This window comes from Branchiostoma lanceolatum, chromosome 8 (assembly GCF_035083965.1).
Source record: "Branchiostoma lanceolatum isolate klBraLanc5 chromosome 8, klBraLanc5.hap2, whole genome shotgun sequence".
Taxonomy (NCBI): domain Eukaryota; kingdom Metazoa; phylum Chordata; class Leptocardii; order Amphioxiformes; family Branchiostomatidae; genus Branchiostoma; species Branchiostoma lanceolatum.
In genome coordinates, this window is record NC_089729.1 from 13883751 (window position 1) to 13903861 (window position 20111).

Consider the following 20111-nt stretch of genomic DNA (forward strand, 5'->3'; position numbering starts at 1 on the left):
GTGCTCAAAACCTTCGCCGTGAGAGCGCCGAGTATGGCGATCAAAAAACGAGCGCCGAGAGAGCGCCGAGAGAGCGCGGAGCGAGCGCGGTGAGCGCCGTGAGAGCGCGGTGAGCGCCGTGAGGGCGCCCAGGTGGGATCAAAGGGCCGCAGCGAGCGCTCAAGGATCGCAGCGAGCGCTCTACGAGGATTAAATGGTCTTGACTCTAGTTTAAACAAATTCTATTCTTGAAGTGGTGTATAAAATCAAGAGGAAAACAGATTCGATCTTAGTCGCCGCACGGTCGCTCAGTGTGTGTCTTAAAACCCTATCCAGACTGGGCTTTTTTGGTATATCTGGGACTGGGGGGGGGGGGGGGGCTGATTCGCCCCCCCCCCTCATAATTTTCGAACGCTATGATGTATCATCACCAAATTTGCAGGGAGTGATATTCACGTCAAGTTTAATAATTCCTGTAATTTTGGTGACATTATGACGTAATATGACGCAATTATGACGTCATCGATGTGATTTTATTGGCTAAATAGGGAATTCCCGTAATATCTAAAGGAATTAAACAAAACGGTTTGTATTATTCATTTTAAGGTATGCAAAGGCATACAACGTCAATGGTAAGTACGTTGACGTCAAAATGACGTCATAGAATGGTGCCATGTGTTGTTAGCGATCGCTTGGGATCCGCCATCTTGGATCGGCCATTTTGAAATTTTTAAAAATCCTTTTTTTCCACTTATGACCCCAAAGGACACTGAAAATAAAATAAAAACGTTAATCTAAATGTTTCTGATAAAGAAAATATCAGGTATTGACGATTTTAAGGGCGAAAAATCCTCCTGATACCCGAAATAGTGATATAGTCAGCCATCTTCGATTTTGGCTGATTACGTCAACAAATTAGCATTAATTATGAATATAAAATCAGTTAAGTTACATCTAATTACATATCATGTTATACATGAAGGAAAACTAGTGTAGTTGTGCAAGAAAACCCGAGAAATATCATTGTTTTAAAAAAAATTAATGATTTTTGCATAAAATGCCAGTCAGAATCCCGTTGCCATGGCAACATGAAAAAATGATAAACTGAAACCATTATTATAAAATTGTTGCCAACAAAATTTTAGGAAAAGTCACCAAGTTTGGTTGCCTAGCATACATCGTTCGGCAGTAATACGATGTCAAAGTTGGCGCGGGCACTTTTAGCCACCCCCCCCCCCAGTCTGGATAGGGTTAAGTAATATATGTATGTTCAACTTGTTTTTTCTGTGTTGTCTGTCATATAAACTGTTTGCAATAAATATACCTTATCATTCTACGTTACAATAGAAACGTAAATCACAGAATTTTGGAACACATTTTGAACCACTGACAATAAAACTTGGAGGGAATTTAATTTGAATGGAAGCAAGTACTTGTAGTTATTCGTCAATTTGTATTACCCACGAGCAAAACTATGATTTGACCACAAAATTCCAAGAAATTCAAGATACACCACTTCAAGAATGAAATTTGTTTGAACTACAGTTAAGACCATTCAATCCTCATAGAGCGCTCGCTGCGATCCTTGAGCGCTCGCTGCGGCCCTTTGATCCCACCTTGGGCGCTCACACGGCGCTCAGCGCGCTCGCTCCGCGCTCTCTCGGCGCTCGTTTTTTTATATCCATCCTCGGCGCTCTCACGGCGAAGGTTTTGAGCATGTTCAAAACCATCGCCGAGGTGACGGCGCTCATGGCGCGCATGGCGCTCTCGCCGCGCTCCCTCCGCGCTCCCACGTCGCTCTCGGCGCTCTCGGCGCTCTCACGGCGATCTGGCGAAAATGAGGTCGCCGTGAGAGCGCGGTGAGAGCGCCGTCCAAGTGGAATGGTGGTAAACACACACCGAGCGACCGTGCAGCGACCAAAATCGAATCTGTTTTCCCCTTGATTTTATCATTCAAATATGATGCAAAAGGTAAAGGTGTGACTGAGAAAACAACAAAGCACACAAAACGTTACAAAAAATCGTTCTTTGTCTCTGGAATTCGTTGAGTGATCTGTGAAATCTTTGGTCGCTCATAAAAAGCTGCTGACATTTGACATTTTGGTCGCGCTGAGAGTGCGTAAGGGTCGCCGTAGAAATTCCACCTGAGCACGTTTTTCAGGAGTTCGGCGCTCTCACGGCGCCCTGGCCAATTTAAGGTCGCCGTGAGAGCGCGGTGAGAGCGCCGTCCAAGTGGAATGGGGGTATTACGCATAAACAAAAAAAAAAAAAAAAATCGGCTGGAGCCTGTTAAGCTTGACAAATCGCGCTCCTAGCGGCCTGCTGGTCATGTAATCGCCAGATGGGGGTTATTAACCTCCGCCTGAGAGCTTTTGTAAACACAGGCTAGACTCGAGCGCTAGCCTGTAAAAGCAGGTTGTAAGTTCAAGTAGTAGACCGAATCAAAGCCCTTGTTGGTATCGAACAGATCTATCAAACATTTTGCTAACCTCGGACAAATGTTATCCTACGCAGGAACAAATATAAAGATGCCAAGCCTTTTATTATGTATTTTTTACATAGCCGGATTGTTCTTAGTTCCATAAGTGATTTTTCTTTGATCTCCACAACAATGAATAACACAAATGGACCTCGGGGTGAGTAGGTGACACATATGCCAATGGTGGAGGGGAGACCATCACAACAGTGAAAACGTTGACAGGTAAGATATTCCTTCATTATTTATAAATCAATATATGAATGTACAAATTAGTTTAGCAACCAAGAAGCAGCTGTGAGTTTTATAGTTCACACCAGATCTTAAGTCTCAAGTATCTTATCTAAAGTCTACAAGGATGTCAAATATATATGACCCACATTGTCATCAGTTACACAGGTGATTTTATTTGATCTCCACAACAAAGATTAACACAAATAGACCTCACAGTCATTTTGTGACACGTACCGTCAGTCACAGCGGCCGATGGAGCAGTGTATTCTGCCACAGCAGTGAAAACCTTTACAGGTAACATCTTCCTTCTTTACATAGAAATCGATGTATGAATATATATACTGATCGTCATTATTAGTTTATTTTCAAAGTCCGACCCGAACTAATCGTATGTTGCGCCAAAAATAGTTACTCAAGCTACTGGATAAAATTTTGAAACAGTCAGACGTTTCAGACAGCATCCGCTATCTTTCGTCAGTGTCTAGGGATCACCAAGGAAAGATCTGGCACAACCAGGTTTTATACCAAAACTCTGAATAGATTATGTTAACGAAGTGAAGAAAATTTCAGATGGTTAGATAGAATAGTAAGTCAATACAACGTTGTATGCTGAAATATCTGACTGTTTTGAAATTTATCCACTTGCTTGAGTAACTATTTTGGCGTATCTTGTTACCTGGATGTCTAACCTTAATCAGCTTGATCGTATGTTGTCCTACTGGCATTACTGGTATCTTTGTATACCCATCGTATCTGCGCTACAATGTATATTTGTAATCACATAATGGGAACAATTGATGTTAAATAAGATGCTAAAACATTAGATCCATTGGGTACTCTGGATCGGTATGTTTGAAGGAACAAATTGTCATAGACTTTCTCTCTTTATATGCTGTTAAAAGATTGTTACTTAAGGACTGGACAGATGCTTCAAACCAGAGGTCATGGACGGAATGACATGTTTTAGATTCACTTTCCAATCTGTAACATTTTAACACGGCTGTATTGACTAAATATTTTTCTCTGTGAGCACTGTAGAAATAGGGATTAAGAACGCAAAGGGTTGAAGTATATATTATAAAGGCAAACCAACAAATATTCTAGAGCTACTTTGCGTAACATTCCCTTGGTATAATGTTCTACAGCGCTGTTGAGAAGAAGTTATCAGGTATGGCTGTGTACATCCTAGCGGCCCTCTGCGCCGCCATGTTCAGCCCAGTGACAGTCCAGGCAGCGGCTGAAGTGACGGCTCCTGCGGGAAGACTTGTCGGGCTGGAGCAGGACGTGTTCGGGACGACAGTTCACGCCTTCCTCGGGGTCCCCTTCGCACATCCTCCGGTCGGCGAGCGGCGATTTCGGCGTGCCGAACGCCTACCTCCGTGGGACGGAGTCTACAATGCAACAACGTAAGGATCTTGCAATTGTATAAAATCACGATGATAATTATGCACTGTTTGATTCTCAAACTACCTGAACATGACACACGTTGCCAGGTTCTGTACCGGCTGCCGTATTCAGTAAAATGGCGAAGCTTCAGTATAGGTTTTTTATTCATAAATAAACTTTTAAGATATTTCGTTAGCCTGCTTCTGAAAGTAAGTCAATCGTGAGCCAAGGCACCAGGTCTCAAATCAGCTGTTTACTGTGACGTCATTCATATTCAATAACCTGGCAACTGTAATCAAGGGATGGAAGTACTAGTATAATTTTTGATAGTTCAATGTTCATTTCGAGATCAGATGGGTGAACACTTGTTGTAACTGTTTATGATTATTAAATGATACTAATATTGTCGCTGATGATAAGATAATGGTATTTTGGTACCATAAGCATATCGACTTTTGTTTGTTTTTAAGCTAACTTTTTACCATGAGCTATAGTCGTAAGGGGACCAAATGCGCGCTATTTTCATTTCTCTTGATAAAGATCAATTAGCAACTAAACAATACCATATTTGCCCTAGAACCAAGGACGGTCAGTATTCTGTCCTTTTTACTATCTAAAAATCAATACATTCTTTTGATTCGGAGAAATTAATATACATGAAAGTCTATACGTACATTTATCTCTTTTACACGAAAAGCCCATTTTCACGTGCAATGAAACAAATCATAATGGTTTAACGGTACAAATTAAGTAATTATGAGGCAAATTTCCCATACCGTCCTAGGGATCCAAATGCGTGTATTCAACGACCGTTTAATGCACAAGGATTCCTGAACACTCCGACCAGCGAGGACTGTCTATATCTTAACGTCTATCAGCCAACCGACGTACCTACTGGAGCCGCTGTCATGGTCTGGATACACGGAGGGGGATTCTCTAGGTACGTTTCAGGCATTTTCTTTTCTTTCTTTGCATTCCAAGAAACTGGCAAAGAAGACAATGGACCAGTCTGCATATTTTGTTCACCTTATTTCTTTGTACATATTTTGTCGAAATAGCAAGATGACAAAACTAAAGCGTGTTCTTTGCTATCTTTTGTGACTGGCTACTGTTTATTCTGCCTTTGTGTGAGCATTCGTTGTTTTTCATTAACTAAGAAATCATTGGAGGTTCTTGTTGTTGTTTTTTCCAGCGGGGCTGGAGCACTGTATAATGGAGGGATTCTCGCTGCCACAGAAGGAGTGATCGTGGTGACCGTTAACTACCGGCTCGGCGTGCTGGGATTCCTGTACACAGGAACTGATGACGCGCCTGGAAACATGGGTCTGACGGACCAGTTACTGGCCCTTCACTGGGTACAGGACAACATACCATCTTTCGGAGGTGATTCCTCTAAGGTGACCATTTTCGGTGAAAGTGCGGGTGCGGCTAGCGTAGGCTTCCATCTCCTGTCACAAGAGAGCAGAAACGTCTTCAGTCGGGCCATTCTGCAGAGCGGCACCGTCTCTTTACCGGGTGTGGTCGACACCATGTCCGACGCTACCGACAAGACAACGGCGTTTTCTGAAATTCTCGGGTGCCCAACTGACCAAGGTACAGCAGCACTACTGACCTGTCTACGATCTCAAGATGCAGAACAATTTGCCACGCCCTCTCGTTTTAGTCCAGTGTCAGACAACGACTTCATCCCTGCAAACCCAACGGACTTGCTCGATGATGGCATGTTCAAAAGAGCCGACATTCTGATCGGGGCCAATACAAACGAAGGGGTTTTTTTCCTGGGCATTTCTGGTTTTAGTGTTGAATCACTGAGTTCGGTGGATAAAGAACAATTCACGCAGGCAATCGACGTAGTGATTCCAGAAAAGTTCAATGAGTTGGCATTGGAGGCAGTCGAGTTCCAGTATACCGACTGGCTACACCCCGACGCCGACACCAGGTACCGGGACATCCTGGTTGCTGCAAGCGGAGACTATTCGTTCGTCTGCCCGGCTGTTGCCACGGCACGCGCCCATGCCCGGTTCGGCACCAACGTGTACATGTACGAGTTCGGCCATCGCCCGTCTAACTCACGCTACCCCGACTGGGTGGTCGCGACCCACATTGAAGAAGTACAGTTCGTGTTCGGGCTGCCCACGGTGCCGGCGTACGGTTACAGCTCAGAGGATGCCGAAGTATCTCGCAAGATGATGCGACACTGGGCAAACTTTGCCAAAACAGGGTAAAAATTGTTGTAAATTCTTTTGATCTTGCTCCAGTTCAGTTTAACTTTTACCCGTGCCAATTCACGGGTCCAGGGAGAGGGGGGCTGTAACGTGTCATTAAAATGTTGTGATTCTTCTTTTTCAAGTGACCCGAACGACCGCAACACCAACGAGCCTGTGTGGAACCCGTTCACGGAGACTGACCGAGCCTACATGCTGCTGGACGGACGGGACCAGGGCACGATGAACGGGTGGAAGACCACAGAATGTGCGATGTGGGATGTCTACGTGCCATCTCTCATCAACAAAAGAGGTGAGAAATTAATAAGTAATGTATCATGCAATCACTGTTTTACAGTTACTTATTAGATGCCAAAGAGCAGAAGCTTTGATCTAGATTTAAAATTGGCTTTTTGAAGAACAAAAATTTACAGCTTTTGCAAGATTGACTTTTGTAAGTTTGACTTTGGTTATGTTTTCCGTTTTTATACTTTGTTTGTTTGTTTGTTTGTTTGTTTGTTTACTAAATCAGGTCCTCAAGACCTGGTGACGTCAGAGCCCGTCCAGTGCCAGACTACTGCAGACGTTGTCCTCCCAGCTGTTTGGGGACAGAGTTTGACGCTGGCTCTTCTGCTGAACGTCTTCAAGGACTTCATCAGCTTCATCACGAGCATCTTCATTCTGTGAGGGATGCTTCCTTCAATAACACAGAGTGGAATCGAAAGGTGTACGGCTAGAAGTACGGTTCAATGTATCACATAGGCAAGTCGCTAGTCAGTTGTAATTGATTAAGCTGGCCTACAAATATAGTTCTGGTGTACACATCCAAATATACACATACGAGATATGAATACATCAGAATATATTTTGCAACTCCACAGTTTCTGTCATAGTCTGATGCGATGATATTGAAGACATACACTTTCGCAAATGTAAGCAATACGTATTTGAATGTACGTAGTTATCTTTACAATATCATTCATACCAGCTCTTCATTCTTTAGTACTTCGATCGATTGTCATGATTGTAAACATTGCTATTTACGTAGTTACTCCGAAGAGTGGTGTCAGTTTTTTAACCCTCTCTCTGCTTCTCTAGAGCTCAGGATACTAATGGTTAACTGTTTATTTGCTGTGCTCTGTTTGTCTCTAAATGCTGGTGTGTATTTGTCGTGCTAATAAAGTGTTAACGCCTTGCTGTGTTACGAAAACATGATGTGTGTCTGACCTAGATACCTGATAGATACCCGAACTCTTAAGCGATTCTGCCCCCCCCCCAAAAAAAAAATTATCAAAAAGTTATTCACATTCTCTTAAAAAATATACTTGTACAGAGCACACACAACTACCGAAATGTATCTTATAACATTTTCTATACAACTACTACTATCATTATATTCTTGCGACTGATACTGCTGCTACTAATATTACTACTTATACTACGATTGCTACTACTAGTACTATTCCTGTTACCATTGCTACTATTACTACTACTGCAGCCGTGTATTACTACTACTACTATCGCTGTTGCTGCTACTTACTACTGTATCTGAGAGGGAAATTGCATGTTGCTATTACCAGCGGGAAGGCATTCAGATAACATCCCCCACAATTCCTTATAACACGCACCGGTCGGGGTGTGGTTGGCGAGGAAACAAAATGGCGGACAAGTCTGGAAAAGCTGTGGGTCTCGACAGGCTGGCGGGCAGGCTAGCTGTAGTTACAGGTAACCTTAGCAGTTATGATTCAATAGATACATAAATATCTGCTTCATATTTCTTTCATTACCTTGATATAGTAAGGAATAGTTATTGCCCAAGAAACTCCATGACTTAATCTAATCTTGAATAGTAGGTACAGTTGGATTACTCTTGTAATGTAACTAATCCGCTATTTCATACGCTCTTGTAATTTTAGGTACACAGAGCCAATGTAATCTTTTTTATCCCGCCTCCTCTAATCTAGACTCATATAAAGATCGCTATCACTTCTGTCGCTGTTTTGTTGACTACGTTAGGCTAAGAACAACAAACCATTAGGATAGTTTATGGCACTGTGGTTGTACTAAGGTGAACTATGGACTTTGGAGTTACCTTCAAATGAGGTCTTTTTGTTTGGCTTCTTTTCATAGGCGGCAGTGGTGGGATCGGGGGTGCAGTTTGCCAGCTATTCGCCAGGGAAGGAGCCTCGGTTGTCGTGGTAGACATCAACGAGGGCAAAGGTCAAGAGATGGCGGCGTCTTTGCCGAACATGGGATCACAACAACACCGCTTCTATAAGACTGACGTGGCGTCTTCCAAATCTGTCAATGAAATGGTAACCTTTACATATGTGTGTTTTCGAAAATTTGCAAAATTTATAAATTCGAACCAATTTACCTCTTATATACGCCATAACAATATTGTAATCGAATAGAAGATGAGCGACACTTCATTTTAGATTGTTATCTTTACGATATAGAAAGAAATGTTCTTTTCAAACGTATAAATGAGAAATTACCATACTTTGAATATTTAAACGCAACGGATAAATTCATATTTTTGTTCCGTCTAGACAACCCTTGTACAAGAAACATGATCTGTTCATACATCTACACATGTACAAAGAAGCGAGAAGAAGTTGACTCTACTGGATTAGCTTAGCTTATCACTTTCGTCTACCACGTAACGTTATGTTTAACTATGTACTGTATTCATTTCACTGTGTATGCCACTTACATGTTAGTTAGGTTTATGTTAAACGACCTGTATTTAGCCCCTCGGGGCACGAATGTACAATAAAGGTCTTCATTCATTCATTCATAATACTGTACCGTGCAACGTTAAGAAACCACGACTGTTATTTACCGTTCGATGCTAAAGTCCCATGTCCACCACACGGTGACTGCTGAACGACCGTACAAAAAAGAAAATTGGATTAATTTTACAACTGATTTCATGATTGTAATATGATGCAAGATATAAAAGCATAATTTAAAAAGAAAATAGACAAATAAAAACGTTTTAAAACCAGTTACCTATGAAGTTCGTTGAAGGATATGTCAAATCTTCGGGGGCTCATCGGTCGCTCAACGGTTGCCCAGCCGTCGCAGAACCTAGTAGAAAGGCTGTATACAAAAAAGAAGTCAAACTCAGCTTGTCTAGATATAACCAACAGTCGTATCTAGTAGTCTACAGTCACTGTCACATGTATGTTTTTCCCTATATTTATACAATATATTTGCAATTAGCCCACGGGCACGAACTTGCAGTATTAACAACTGTCTCAATCGTTAATCATTAACCACGAAAATTCCCCATAGGTCACTTCTTTGAGGAAGGACTACACGTGTGCTCCCTCCGTGGTTGTGACTTGTGCAGGGGTGGCCATACCGTCCTATTTTCTAGATATGGACGAAGCAACGTATGACAAGGTGACTAATATCAACCAAAAGGTAAGAAGCATTGTCTTCTGTGTATCTTCTTTACAAAAATATTGTCTCAAAACGCTTCGTAATAAACATGAGGGTTGTGATATTAATAACATTAACTGTCAAGCCTGTAGATTCAGATTGTAGGACTTCTTAAAGAATTTGATTTTAAAATTACAGGGAACGTTTCTTGTGGCACAGGCCATGGCGAGACTTATGGTGGAAGACAAAGTGAAGAATGGTTCTATCGTCACCATGGGCAGCATTTGCGGAAGGGTATGTTAGGCGTTTTGATACGTCCCAGTTAAAAAGGAACTGCAAATTGTTTTTTTCCTTCTTCTAATTGTTTCCTTTGTTATGTTCTTATTTATCTGCCTGCTTGACTATTAGGAGTTCAACAACAACTACGTACGTACGTTACGTCAAATTTTAGTAGTATATTTATACATACTGACATAATTTGAAAAGATTATTCATATTTTTTCTTGCTTGACAAATTTTGAAAAATACGTAAATTTTATGCCACGATGTACTCAATTCAGACAACTAAATGTACAGCAAAATGGTTGTTATTGACTACCTAACATTCTAGCTGGCCGAAAGAATTAGTAGAAAAAAGCAAGTAAGCAAGCTAGATGTTCACGTTGCATGATAGAATTAAATCTGTGTCTGAAGAATGTTTGAGAATTCCAATAGATTTCCAATTTTCAGAAGCCAGCTCTAAATCAGAACATCTGATAAATTTTCGGTATTTTTCAACCCCAAGTTAACCAGTCTATTTAGTTGTTCCATTACCAAAGCCATGTTGTGAACTCTAATAAGCAATTACATATGTCTGTGCAGGTAGGCCAACACGAGTTTACTCACTATTCCGGCACTAAAGGAGCAGTCGTGTCCATGACAAGGGGTATTGCTAAAGAACTGGCTGAGTAAGTTCTGGCTGAGTAAATTTCATTTACTTCATAAGAAAACTGTATTAGAAAATAGAAGTAGACATTTGAAATGACTTAGCAGTGTTGGAGCTCCACAGTGTGGGAATAACAAATTGTATATAAGTGGAGTGTTATATACGCACATTGCATAGGGCTCTATATATGTTAGAATGTTTCTGTTATTTACCGTTGTTGTAATCACTATCGGTAGAAATGCAGTGTAAGTCAACATGGGAAAGCATTGTACTTCTGTCCCGGTGTCAAGAAACTTCATTTACGTCCTGCCATACTATACAATGTTGTAAGATAGATTTACGAAAAATATATTTTTCATTGATAATACAATATATTGGAAAAAGGTGTTAAGTAATATGTTTTAATAATCTAACTGATACGGCTCAGTTTTTATTTCATTTTATATGTCACTAAATACGTCATTTATAAGAAATGAATGATATGACAAGACCAGCCTATATCAGCAAGTCGGCAGAACGTAAGCGTTTAAGGTGGTGTTTGCTCGTATATAGATTCATATAGTTGTGTCCAAAGACATATCTTATGCAATGTCAATTATTCCGATGCAACGTTGACCAAAGAGAACAAAAGAGATTCGGCAGCTTCAATAGGTTTAAATAGCAGGCTAATTACCGTATAGGTATTACGTTCTGCCGACGTGCTGCATATATCTAGGTTATTGTACATGAAAAAACTTAATTATCCAATCTGCTCAGTCAACGCATGTTACTCTAACACAGGTACGGGATCCGTTGCAATGTGGTAGTTCCGACGATCATCGATACAGACATCGTGGATAAGTCATACGAACAGGAACGACTGGAGTATGTGAGTAAAGGCAAAATGGCTGATAGGTGATTAATATAATAACTGTACAAATGGAATCTTAAATTTCCTCTCATTGAATTTAGAATTTGAGGATTGTATTCATCTTGTTTGATTTTATTAACATAATTATGAAAATATTTTTATGTCATCATATACGATGGTGTTTTGACGGGTTTGTAGTCGGAGAAAAACTAGTCATTATGACTCTATCATAACATTAGTGACGTCATCACACCGTGATCATTAAAACATTTATAAGTTAATGTTCGATGCTGTTACGACAAAATGTAATTGAAAAAAAAATCTGTACATCATTACTCTATTTCTACACCAGAAATGCCCTCGAACGTTTACCCATTTTCTAACAAAGAGATCTCAATGTAATCGACCTGTACTTGTTTGTAACATCTCACCATTACCATTGCAGGTTTATCACTTATATCAAGGCAATATATAACACGCGTACGATTTTACATTACAACAATCCCTGTCGTGTGGCCGGGCTAGGCTAGTTTTCCTAGTTGGAATGTAGTCTATATTTTAAAGTTATCGTTAGACTTAGGCATGTATTGTAGAGACGTTTCATCATGTGCCTAATGTGTGCTTTAAAAATGTGTTGTATTCGATGAAAGGTACTCATCACTCGATCAAGTTTAGGTATACTGGCATGTCTTTCAGGTTCAGGAGAAGACCCTCTTAAAACGGGCTGGTAAACCATCTGGTAGGTGATGAAACATATTCTTTTATCTCTCTGACGCCTTTCGAGACATGATGCGATAATACGTAGACCTACTGATAGACATGATAAAAGTATACATTTTGATATTTATTCTAAAATGTTGATGTATATGCAGAGAATACTTGAGACTGAGCTTTGTGAATGCTCCAACTTATATGTATGACTATGTATGTATGTATGTATGTATGTATGTATATGCATATCAATTGATGTCAAACAAAAACGTACAATTCGCTTTTACATGTTTGTTCGTATCAATTCAATAAAACGAGCGCCAGTATATGCCTTTTAGCTCACGAAACTCGTTGGTTAGTACCAGTAAAACGCACAATAGCATGCAAACAGAAATGTACATATAGAAACAATATGGATTCATTTTCATTCAAAGTCTGCCTTAATCATCCTTGTTATTAATCTGGAATATTATACTCTGTTCCATATTTCAGAGGTGGCAAACCTGTGTCTGTTCCTAGCATCAGAGGAAAGCAGCTACATGACAGGACAAGTGGTGGACATTACTGGTAAGTGTTGGTCAGGTATTCAAAGTTTCTAAGTTTCAAATGCTATGCGTTCAAGTTCATCAAGCAATTTTGCATATACATTGCATTTGTTGTAAAGCACTACGTGTTTGGATATTTAGCATCCCGTGAAACCAATATACAGTTGAATAAACTTACAATTTACCTACTGACAGTAACATTGCACAGTCATTTTGTATGTACATGACAATTGTATTCGTATACTTAGCATTCCTACGGAAAGATGTAAAAAATTACTAAGTAGACGAATAATTCCACCGTATTCAATAACATTAAACATTGCATTGTATTAGGAATTCACATAGAAATAATTGTGTGTATCTAGTTCGTAAAATATCTGACAAATGAAGTAATATGTATGGCCCCTGTCGGTCAATATTGCCTACTGTAAACAATATTGTTTCGAAAAGACGGAATCCGGTATATTAGGGGTGCAGACTCATTGCTTGTGATTGATAGGAAATACTATAGTCTTTAGATAAAGGATTTCCTTATTATAGCATTAACGTATGTCATATTACAGAAAATGGAATTGAAACAGGACGTCGAAACTCATGGGGCCTAACCAAATCAACTCGTGTGCGGCGCATGCGTATTATGTCCGTAGTCATGGTGATGATTTGGCGTGCCCAACTTGGTGCTCCATTTTCCCAGCATGCCTATAGGGACCTGTAATGTGTTAGATGTTTTATTTTCCTTATTCAGGTGGGCAATAGGATTCCAGTGGAACGGCATGGCTGATTTGGGCTGCGAATGGAGAGAACTTCACGTGCCAAGATAATGACATGCTACACAGAGTAAACAATATCTTGATGTTACTCAAAATTTTGAGCAACTTAATTTCATTTAGAACCTGCAGTGAGTTAAAAATTCATACAGATTGATATGAAAATAGATGTTGTTCATATGATACATACTTTTATACCAAACAATTGTCACATACGCAAATTCGTTCTTTCGTTAAAAATCATACCAAAAAAAAAAACAATTGGTATTTTCAGTAAACATTAATACTAATACCTAACAACTTGTACGTTTTTATTGATATTCCAATTATAAAGTAGAGGGTAACACAAGTCCAGTTTAGGACGCAGCGACGCCGCCAGCGTGCCACGGGTCCAATAAGAGGGGGGCTTTACGCGTGGTTACAGCACCAACGAACTGAAGTGATCATGAGCTGTGAAACATACACCAATAGCATCGTCCCACCACTGTCTCAACCATTGTATTCTGCATAAATCATTTTGGACACCACGCCTTTGACATTAACTAAATTACGGCACACACCACAGTGAACTAGCTCTAGCGGCAACGTTTTTTGTAAGCGCCAGCATTTACCTGCACCTTTAACTCCCAGTTAAAACTACAGCTACATCTATTGGTGTGCTAAGGTACGTATATTTACATGTAAGACCATTTCTCGATCTACTGCCAATAATTCAGTGGTGGTATTGAACTCTCGAAGATAATGGCGCTAGAAAGAGAGACACATTCCGTAGAATGTGCATGTTTTCTACTCTTGTCGTATCTTCATCTTGCTCTCTTTACAAGATGTATGGCCCAGACATGCGTTTCTGATGAACACTGATAGCACATAATACCCCGTGGTGGTGTTGGTTAGAGTGTTTAGTCCAGAATTATGAGGTCCTGGCTTCAACCTCTTGTCATGCCCTAATGTTGTATCCTTAAGAAAGACACTACCTACACTGTACTCAGGTGAAAACTAGAACTTAGCTTTGGCTCGAATAGCAACGTTAGATGAAGATTCCGTGTTTGCGGAGAACTACAACTCAAGAACGTTAAAAGACACCACAGTTATCGAAAAGAGTAGGGGTCCACCCAAGGACGCGCTGACAAAAACCTTCACGGCCAACAGATAGGCGGCCAATCTTGGCTTCATGTCTGTCAATGATTACATCAGAATCGCTCTTTTCACTAACCTGGGCAGACTATTAGTACTACAAGCACCTAAGGGTGAAAATTAAGTGATATTTTAACTAGAAGTCGTTAGAAAGGCAAGTCTTGTTTGGTATCTTTCTAACATAAGTAGAACGTTGACCTTACTTGAAGAGAGGTTTGTCAACATGGCGTACTGCTTCTACCAGGCTCAACAGGTCGCTGGAAAAATAGTTAGCAGAAATTGACCAAAATAGACGGATAACATGCAAAGGAGTTTGGTCGCATGCTGTAACGCCTAAGCGGACTAACTCCTCTGGCATATTATCCGTCTATTTGGCCAATTTCTATCATTTTTTTCTAGCTACTTGTGGAGCCTGGTAGAGGCTAAACATGGCGTAACATGGCAAAACACGCGGGGGCTTTTCCATACACTGTATGTTTGAGTCATTGTCATTTTCACACCATTCTACACTGAAATGATAATGGTGACAGGTTTGTGAACAATTTCACAATTGAGAGGTAGCAAACAAAAGGTAATCCACGAGCGCCTCTATGTAAATATTGCACTGTCTCCAACTACACATAGCACTGACTCCAACTATACATAGAAGTAATACAGTATGAATAATTCATTATTGGTACGTGACTTAGAAAGTTTTTAGGATCAACTTGTGAGCCAGAAGAGCTTTGAAATTACCCTTTTAGTCCATGGGCCAGTTGAGATGTCAGTAACACCTGAGATGGCAAATTTGCCTTATGATTTGAAAAAAAGTAGGGTATCTGAGGGATACATTTTGATATGATAGCCGTCGCAGGGTGGTAGCTTTGACCCGGCTATCTGCCCTTTAACCTTTGACCCCTACACGAACCACCCTTTGATACAATCATACAAAGAGGTGTGGCAATCTATCAAATATTAATATTTTCAAATGAAATTAGAAGATCAATAATTAAAGCTATGGACCCATTGTCTAGAACAGTGCCACCAGACACACGCACCGTACGCGTCCTCTTTATAAAGGAAAGCAAAACTTGAAAGCCTACTGTACTACTGCTTTTCCGAAGATAGATTTCGACGAATTAGTTGGCATTTCCAAGTTACGGTCAATGTTGGGAAGATCTACAAGGAGAGCAATCTCGAAAAGCCCTATTCATATATATAGTATACTATAGTATAGTATAGTACAGTATAGTATAATATAGTAAAGTATGATTTTCAATACGCAAGCTTATATTTTGTTATGTGTTTTTCTAATACCATGTATGCGTAAGTATATATGTTTATGGATATGTTAGAACTATACGAACTACTAGTATACGTCTATCTATTTATTAGCAGTAGGACTTCTATCCTGTAATTGCCTTCGCCGTAGGCAGAAGGGTATATTTTTGGTCCGGATTTGTGGAGTGATGGTGTTGGCGATATAACTCTTGATGCCATGGATGGATGTTGGTGATTTTTGGTAGGTGAGTTTTTGTTGGGGAGACAAAGGTCAAATTCGCAGATGGGTCCTCTGAGTGGTTCCTTTGGTGCTACAGTGGACCTTTTGTGTTTGTCGGTTCGTTTCTTGGTGGCATAACTCGAGAGAAATTAAATGGATCGTAATGAAATTTAGTTGGGGGTAGGGAAAACGAAGGTCAAGTTCGAAGATGGGTCTTCTGGGGGGTCCCTACGGTACTATAGTGAGCATGTTTAATCTAAATTTTGGAGGAGGATAACTCAAGCAGGGTTTGGTGGATCTTGATTGTTTGGGGCAGGTAGAAACGATAAGTGGTGATTAACATAGTTAGATGCATTCTATGCAAACCAGGTCGACCTTCTTAAACATGATTAATGAGGAAAAGTTTAAATTCCCTTTCAATGTGCTATTTTTTGGATGACGACCTATATACATGGGCACCTATATACAAGGACACATATGGACAGTGACAGGCTTTTGGTCAATTGAACATGTGGTCAGTGCTTTTCACAATGGCGCTTCATGACATATGGATTGAGAACTGCGATATAGAGAGCAAAACCGATTCATACATCGATTATGTGAATAATAAGGACATAATTTGCTCAATTGATGAGAAAATGTTATGATTTCAAAGTTGCAAATGACGGTAATATGATACTTGCATTTGGAAGTTAGTTGAAGGTGAACATCATCATACATTAAGTATTCGATCCATAACACACCTTTCAAAACACATATGTCATACAAGTTAACATCATTCGGCGAAGGTATGGAATCGCCGAACTTTAGTTCTGAAGTTTAGAACTTTAGAACTGAAGTTTGCATCTCTGTTATATTTTTGTCTAACACTTTCTCTCATTGTCTTAATAAAAAGCTGCCCAGAGGCTGTAAAGAAGTGAGGTACTTTTGTGCAGTAACCGAAAATTTTCCGGCACTAAGGTGAAGACATGGCGCCCCACAAGTCAGGACTGAGGGCAACACCGTGTAGATACGTCCTTGTAATGGCGGCTCTCCTCGCCTATGTGGGCTCCAGCTATTTCTTCTCAACCATGTATAAGGATGGACCCCCACTGTCCAACAGGACACCACCACATAAGATGCCCAACAGGTGAGTTAGTCAGATCTGATCATCGACGACTATGAAAAGATACATCTAAGCAAGTCGTCATAGAATAACTTATCCACATTTTAATCTTAAACATGCTTCTCCAACCGACAGCCACAATGGTCTACTTAGGAACCACGTCAAAGTCCTAGAAGCTGACAACCATGAAGCAGCCAACAAAACTTGTCTATCACCCCCAAATTCTCCTGTATCTATCCGCTCAGGGCATGAAGCACCTACCAACTTAGATTTGTCCTTATTTTACGCCAACTAGACAGGTGAACTAAATACTATAGGTATAACTAGACTGGTGAACTACATACTAGTTCTGTAGATGTTCCACCTGCCATGAATTACATGTGTCATTGGAAAAAAACATGCTAATTTTCCTCATCAATTATGCCATTTCGTTGAACATCGTTGTCTTAGTTACCCGAATACTTAGTACCTTCATCATTGAAATCCGTCGTTTCTTTGTTCTTTTTTTATACTCCCCGAAACATGGGATAAAAAAACCTGCAGTCCAGAGAAAACTGTTAGGCGGCCTAAACCTCCACCACTTCTTTCTTACATCAAAAGCTGCCACTATTAAAACCAAGACCACAGCACGTCCAGGATCAAAGATACAACAAACGGAAATTCTGCTGCACTACCAATGTCACTCACCAAGGGACCAAAAATCAACCTTGATCACTAGTTTTCAAAAGACAAACCTCCCTACAAAAGATTATTGTAATCCATTCACAGGTTCTTCAGATAGATTGACCACAAAATGCGGAAACACACACACACATTGTCACACACACACATTGTCACACACACACACACACACACACACACACACACACACACACACACACACACACAGCCCAAAAACTATACCCCTATTTTTCAATGTCCGTAAATTAAAGCAACTTCGTTTACATTTCATTAACAGAAGTTTTTCGGGTAAACATGGTGAAGAGATCTGTGACATCAAGCAAAACTTCATGTTCGTGAAAGTGCACAAAGCCGGAAGCACAACAACGACCTGCATCTTCCAACGTTTCGGTTACGAACACAACCTGACTTTCGTCCTACCTATTATCAAGTCTGACGTTGGCTGGCCCAACTTCATGAAACAAGGAGACTTCATACCATCGGCTGATGGTACTTACAACGTGCTAGTTGATCACACAGTTTACCATAGACAGTTGTTGGACCATCTTATGCCTCCTGATACTGTGTACATCTCTATACTGAGGCATCCACTGGCTCAACTCCGCTCTGTCTTCAACTGGTATCACCTTGCCAAAAAGTTACACGTGTTCAAAGGACCAGATCCTGTTGCTTCTTTTCTTGAAAACCCCGCCATTAGCCATACAAGTAGTCCGTTTACACATACGAAGAACTTTATGGCGTACGACCTTGGCTTTCCACTTGGACTTTCCGATGACCAATCTTCTGTTGATGAGTTTATCCAAAAGATATCCAAAGAAATCGATTTGGTTCTGATTTTAGAACATTTCCCCGAATCTCTCGTCTTGCTGAGGCGGATGATGTGCTGGACTTTAAAAGACATTCTTTACAACGATGTACCCAAAAATCTCCGGAATTATCTAAAGCCGACAACAACAAACACTACAGCACTAATACACATGCATCGACAGTGGAGCAATGTTGATTACCAGCTGTACGATTACTTCAACGCCACGCTTTGGCGGAAGATTCAAGAAGAAGACCAAGACTTTCACCAAGAAGTCCGCCATTTTGAAAAGGTACTTCAGTCAACAACTTCGTATTGTAGCGATTCAATCATAAAATTGCCTATGAATGCAGTAAATGAAACGACTAAAAGGAAGGATTCACGCGAGAAGAATGAAGCGAAGAAGAAGGCGGTCCTTACTTGGGCAACTGGCGTCTTAACCATACCAAGAACAGCTTGGCATAACGAGTTTGACATAGATCCGAGCCTGTGTCTGAAACTGAAAATGGAGTGGCACGACTGGACTCATGTTATAAAGAAGAAACACAAAATGCCAGCAAACGTTTCGGCTGCAGTCAGAAGCGCCATTGAATACCCAAAACCAAAAATCTTAGATAAGAATCTTATGATAAAACTGTTTCACATCAAAATGTAAAGCTTCTTGGCAAATGCCTCGTAGTATATTACAAAAACTTCTACTTTGATTGATAATTCCAAAATCTGGTATTGATGCTTTAAGTATTTTCTTTGCTAGTTGCCCTCTATTATTATAATTACATGCACTGTATTGTATATTGAAATCACTGCACGCAGCATCATATTCAAGTGTACGAATTTCTCAAATGTACGATAGCATTCCTGTAAGGATGATTAGGATGACATATTAATTTGATAATTATGCGTTTTTGTCTAACACATGTCTGCAGTGGGAGTGAGTCAGCGATAATGCAAGATGTAGCATAACTGGATCTTTTATTATGAAATGAGTTGACATTTTTAATGGAATGTAAAGTCATATATTGTAATGATACCGAAACACTCAATTTACGTTAAAGATTACCACCAACTTGGAAGTACACTGTCGATCGTAAGCAACGGCTGAATGACTTGGAGTCTATCGTCAACTTCTTTTCAGGTTTCTAAGAAGTGTAAGAGAAATGTGATTCCGTAATACATAGATGTTAATATAAATGTATCGCAGATTAAGTGATATTGCTTTCATTTCGTTGTGTACATATAAAAAATCAATTTTTATAAGATTTATAAAATTGTTAGTTTTTGCAGTTTGTGATTCTATCGTGTCTTTTTATATCAAATATTTTGTCATGTCATATTATGTCATTATTGTCATAGCATAGCTCTTTTCATTGTGAGTGTATTTTGAAATTGAGCAATGAACGTGTGTATGCATTAGATAATTATGATCAATTAAAGATCTT

General features: G+C 40.0%; 3 protein-coding genes across 3 annotated transcripts; all 3 read left to right on the forward strand.

The window, feature by feature from the left end:
* Positions 1–1695: 1695 nt before the first annotated feature.
* Positions 1696–6966, forward strand: LOC136440663 (cholinesterase 1-like). Its single transcript, XM_066436759.1, has 6 exons — positions 1696–1838; positions 3835–4095; positions 4860–5015; positions 5268–6296; positions 6426–6592; positions 6812–6966. Exons 1-6 carry the CDS (start codon positions 1696–1698, stop codon positions 6964–6966), a joined length of 1911 nt encoding a protein of 636 aa, XP_066292856.1.
* Positions 6967–7891: 925 nt separating this feature from the next.
* LOC136440286 ((3R)-3-hydroxyacyl-CoA dehydrogenase-like) lies at positions 7892–13904 on the forward strand. The gene is made up of 9 exons (XM_066436225.1): positions 7892–8004; positions 8410–8594; positions 9580–9711; positions 9868–9963; positions 10531–10616; positions 11375–11462; positions 12141–12183; positions 12648–12722; positions 13446–13904. Exons 1-9 carry the CDS (start codon positions 7938–7940, stop codon positions 13454–13456), a joined length of 783 nt encoding a protein of 260 aa, XP_066292322.1. The 5' UTR covers positions 7892–7937; the 3' UTR covers positions 13457–13904.
* Positions 13905–16917: 3013 nt separating this feature from the next.
* On the forward strand, positions 16918–19363 carry LOC136440276 (galactosylceramide sulfotransferase-like). The gene is made up of 2 exons (XM_066436209.1): positions 16918–17210; positions 18145–19363. Exons 1-2 carry the CDS (start codon positions 17050–17052, stop codon positions 19325–19327), a joined length of 1344 nt encoding a protein of 447 aa, XP_066292306.1. The 5' UTR covers positions 16918–17049; the 3' UTR covers positions 19328–19363.
* Positions 19364–20111: the final 748 nt, after the last annotated feature.

Excerpts from the sequence above, each read along its gene's own strand:
- LOC136440663 (XM_066436759.1), top strand. The coding sequence starts at position 1,696 with ATGTTCAAAACCATCGCCGAGGTGACGGCGCTCATGGCGCGCATGGCG. Across the intron at positions 5,016-5,267 it reads CACGGAGGGGGATTCTCTAG|CGGGGCTGGAGCACTGTATA; the intron begins GTACGTTTCAGG and ends TGTTTTTTCCAG. Across the intron at positions 6,593-6,811 it reads ATCTCTCATCAACAAAAGAG|GTCCTCAAGACCTGGTGACG; the intron begins GTGAGAAATTAA and ends TTACTAAATCAG.
- LOC136440286 (XM_066436225.1), top strand. The coding sequence starts at position 7,938 with ATGGCGGACAAGTCTGGAAAAGCTGTGGGTCTCGACAGGCTGGCGGGC. Across the intron at positions 9,964-10,530 it reads TGGGCAGCATTTGCGGAAGG|GTAGGCCAACACGAGTTTAC; the intron begins GTATGTTAGGCG and ends ATGTCTGTGCAG. Across the intron at positions 12,184-12,647 it reads ACGGGCTGGTAAACCATCTG|AGGTGGCAAACCTGTGTCTG; the intron begins GTAGGTGATGAA and ends TCCATATTTCAG.
- LOC136440276 (XM_066436209.1), top strand. The coding sequence starts at position 17,050 with ATGGCGCCCCACAAGTCAGGACTGAGGGCAACACCGTGTAGATACGTC. Across the intron at positions 17,211-18,144 it reads CCACATAAGATGCCCAACAG|AAGTTTTTCGGGTAAACATG; the intron begins GTGAGTTAGTCA and ends TTTCATTAACAG.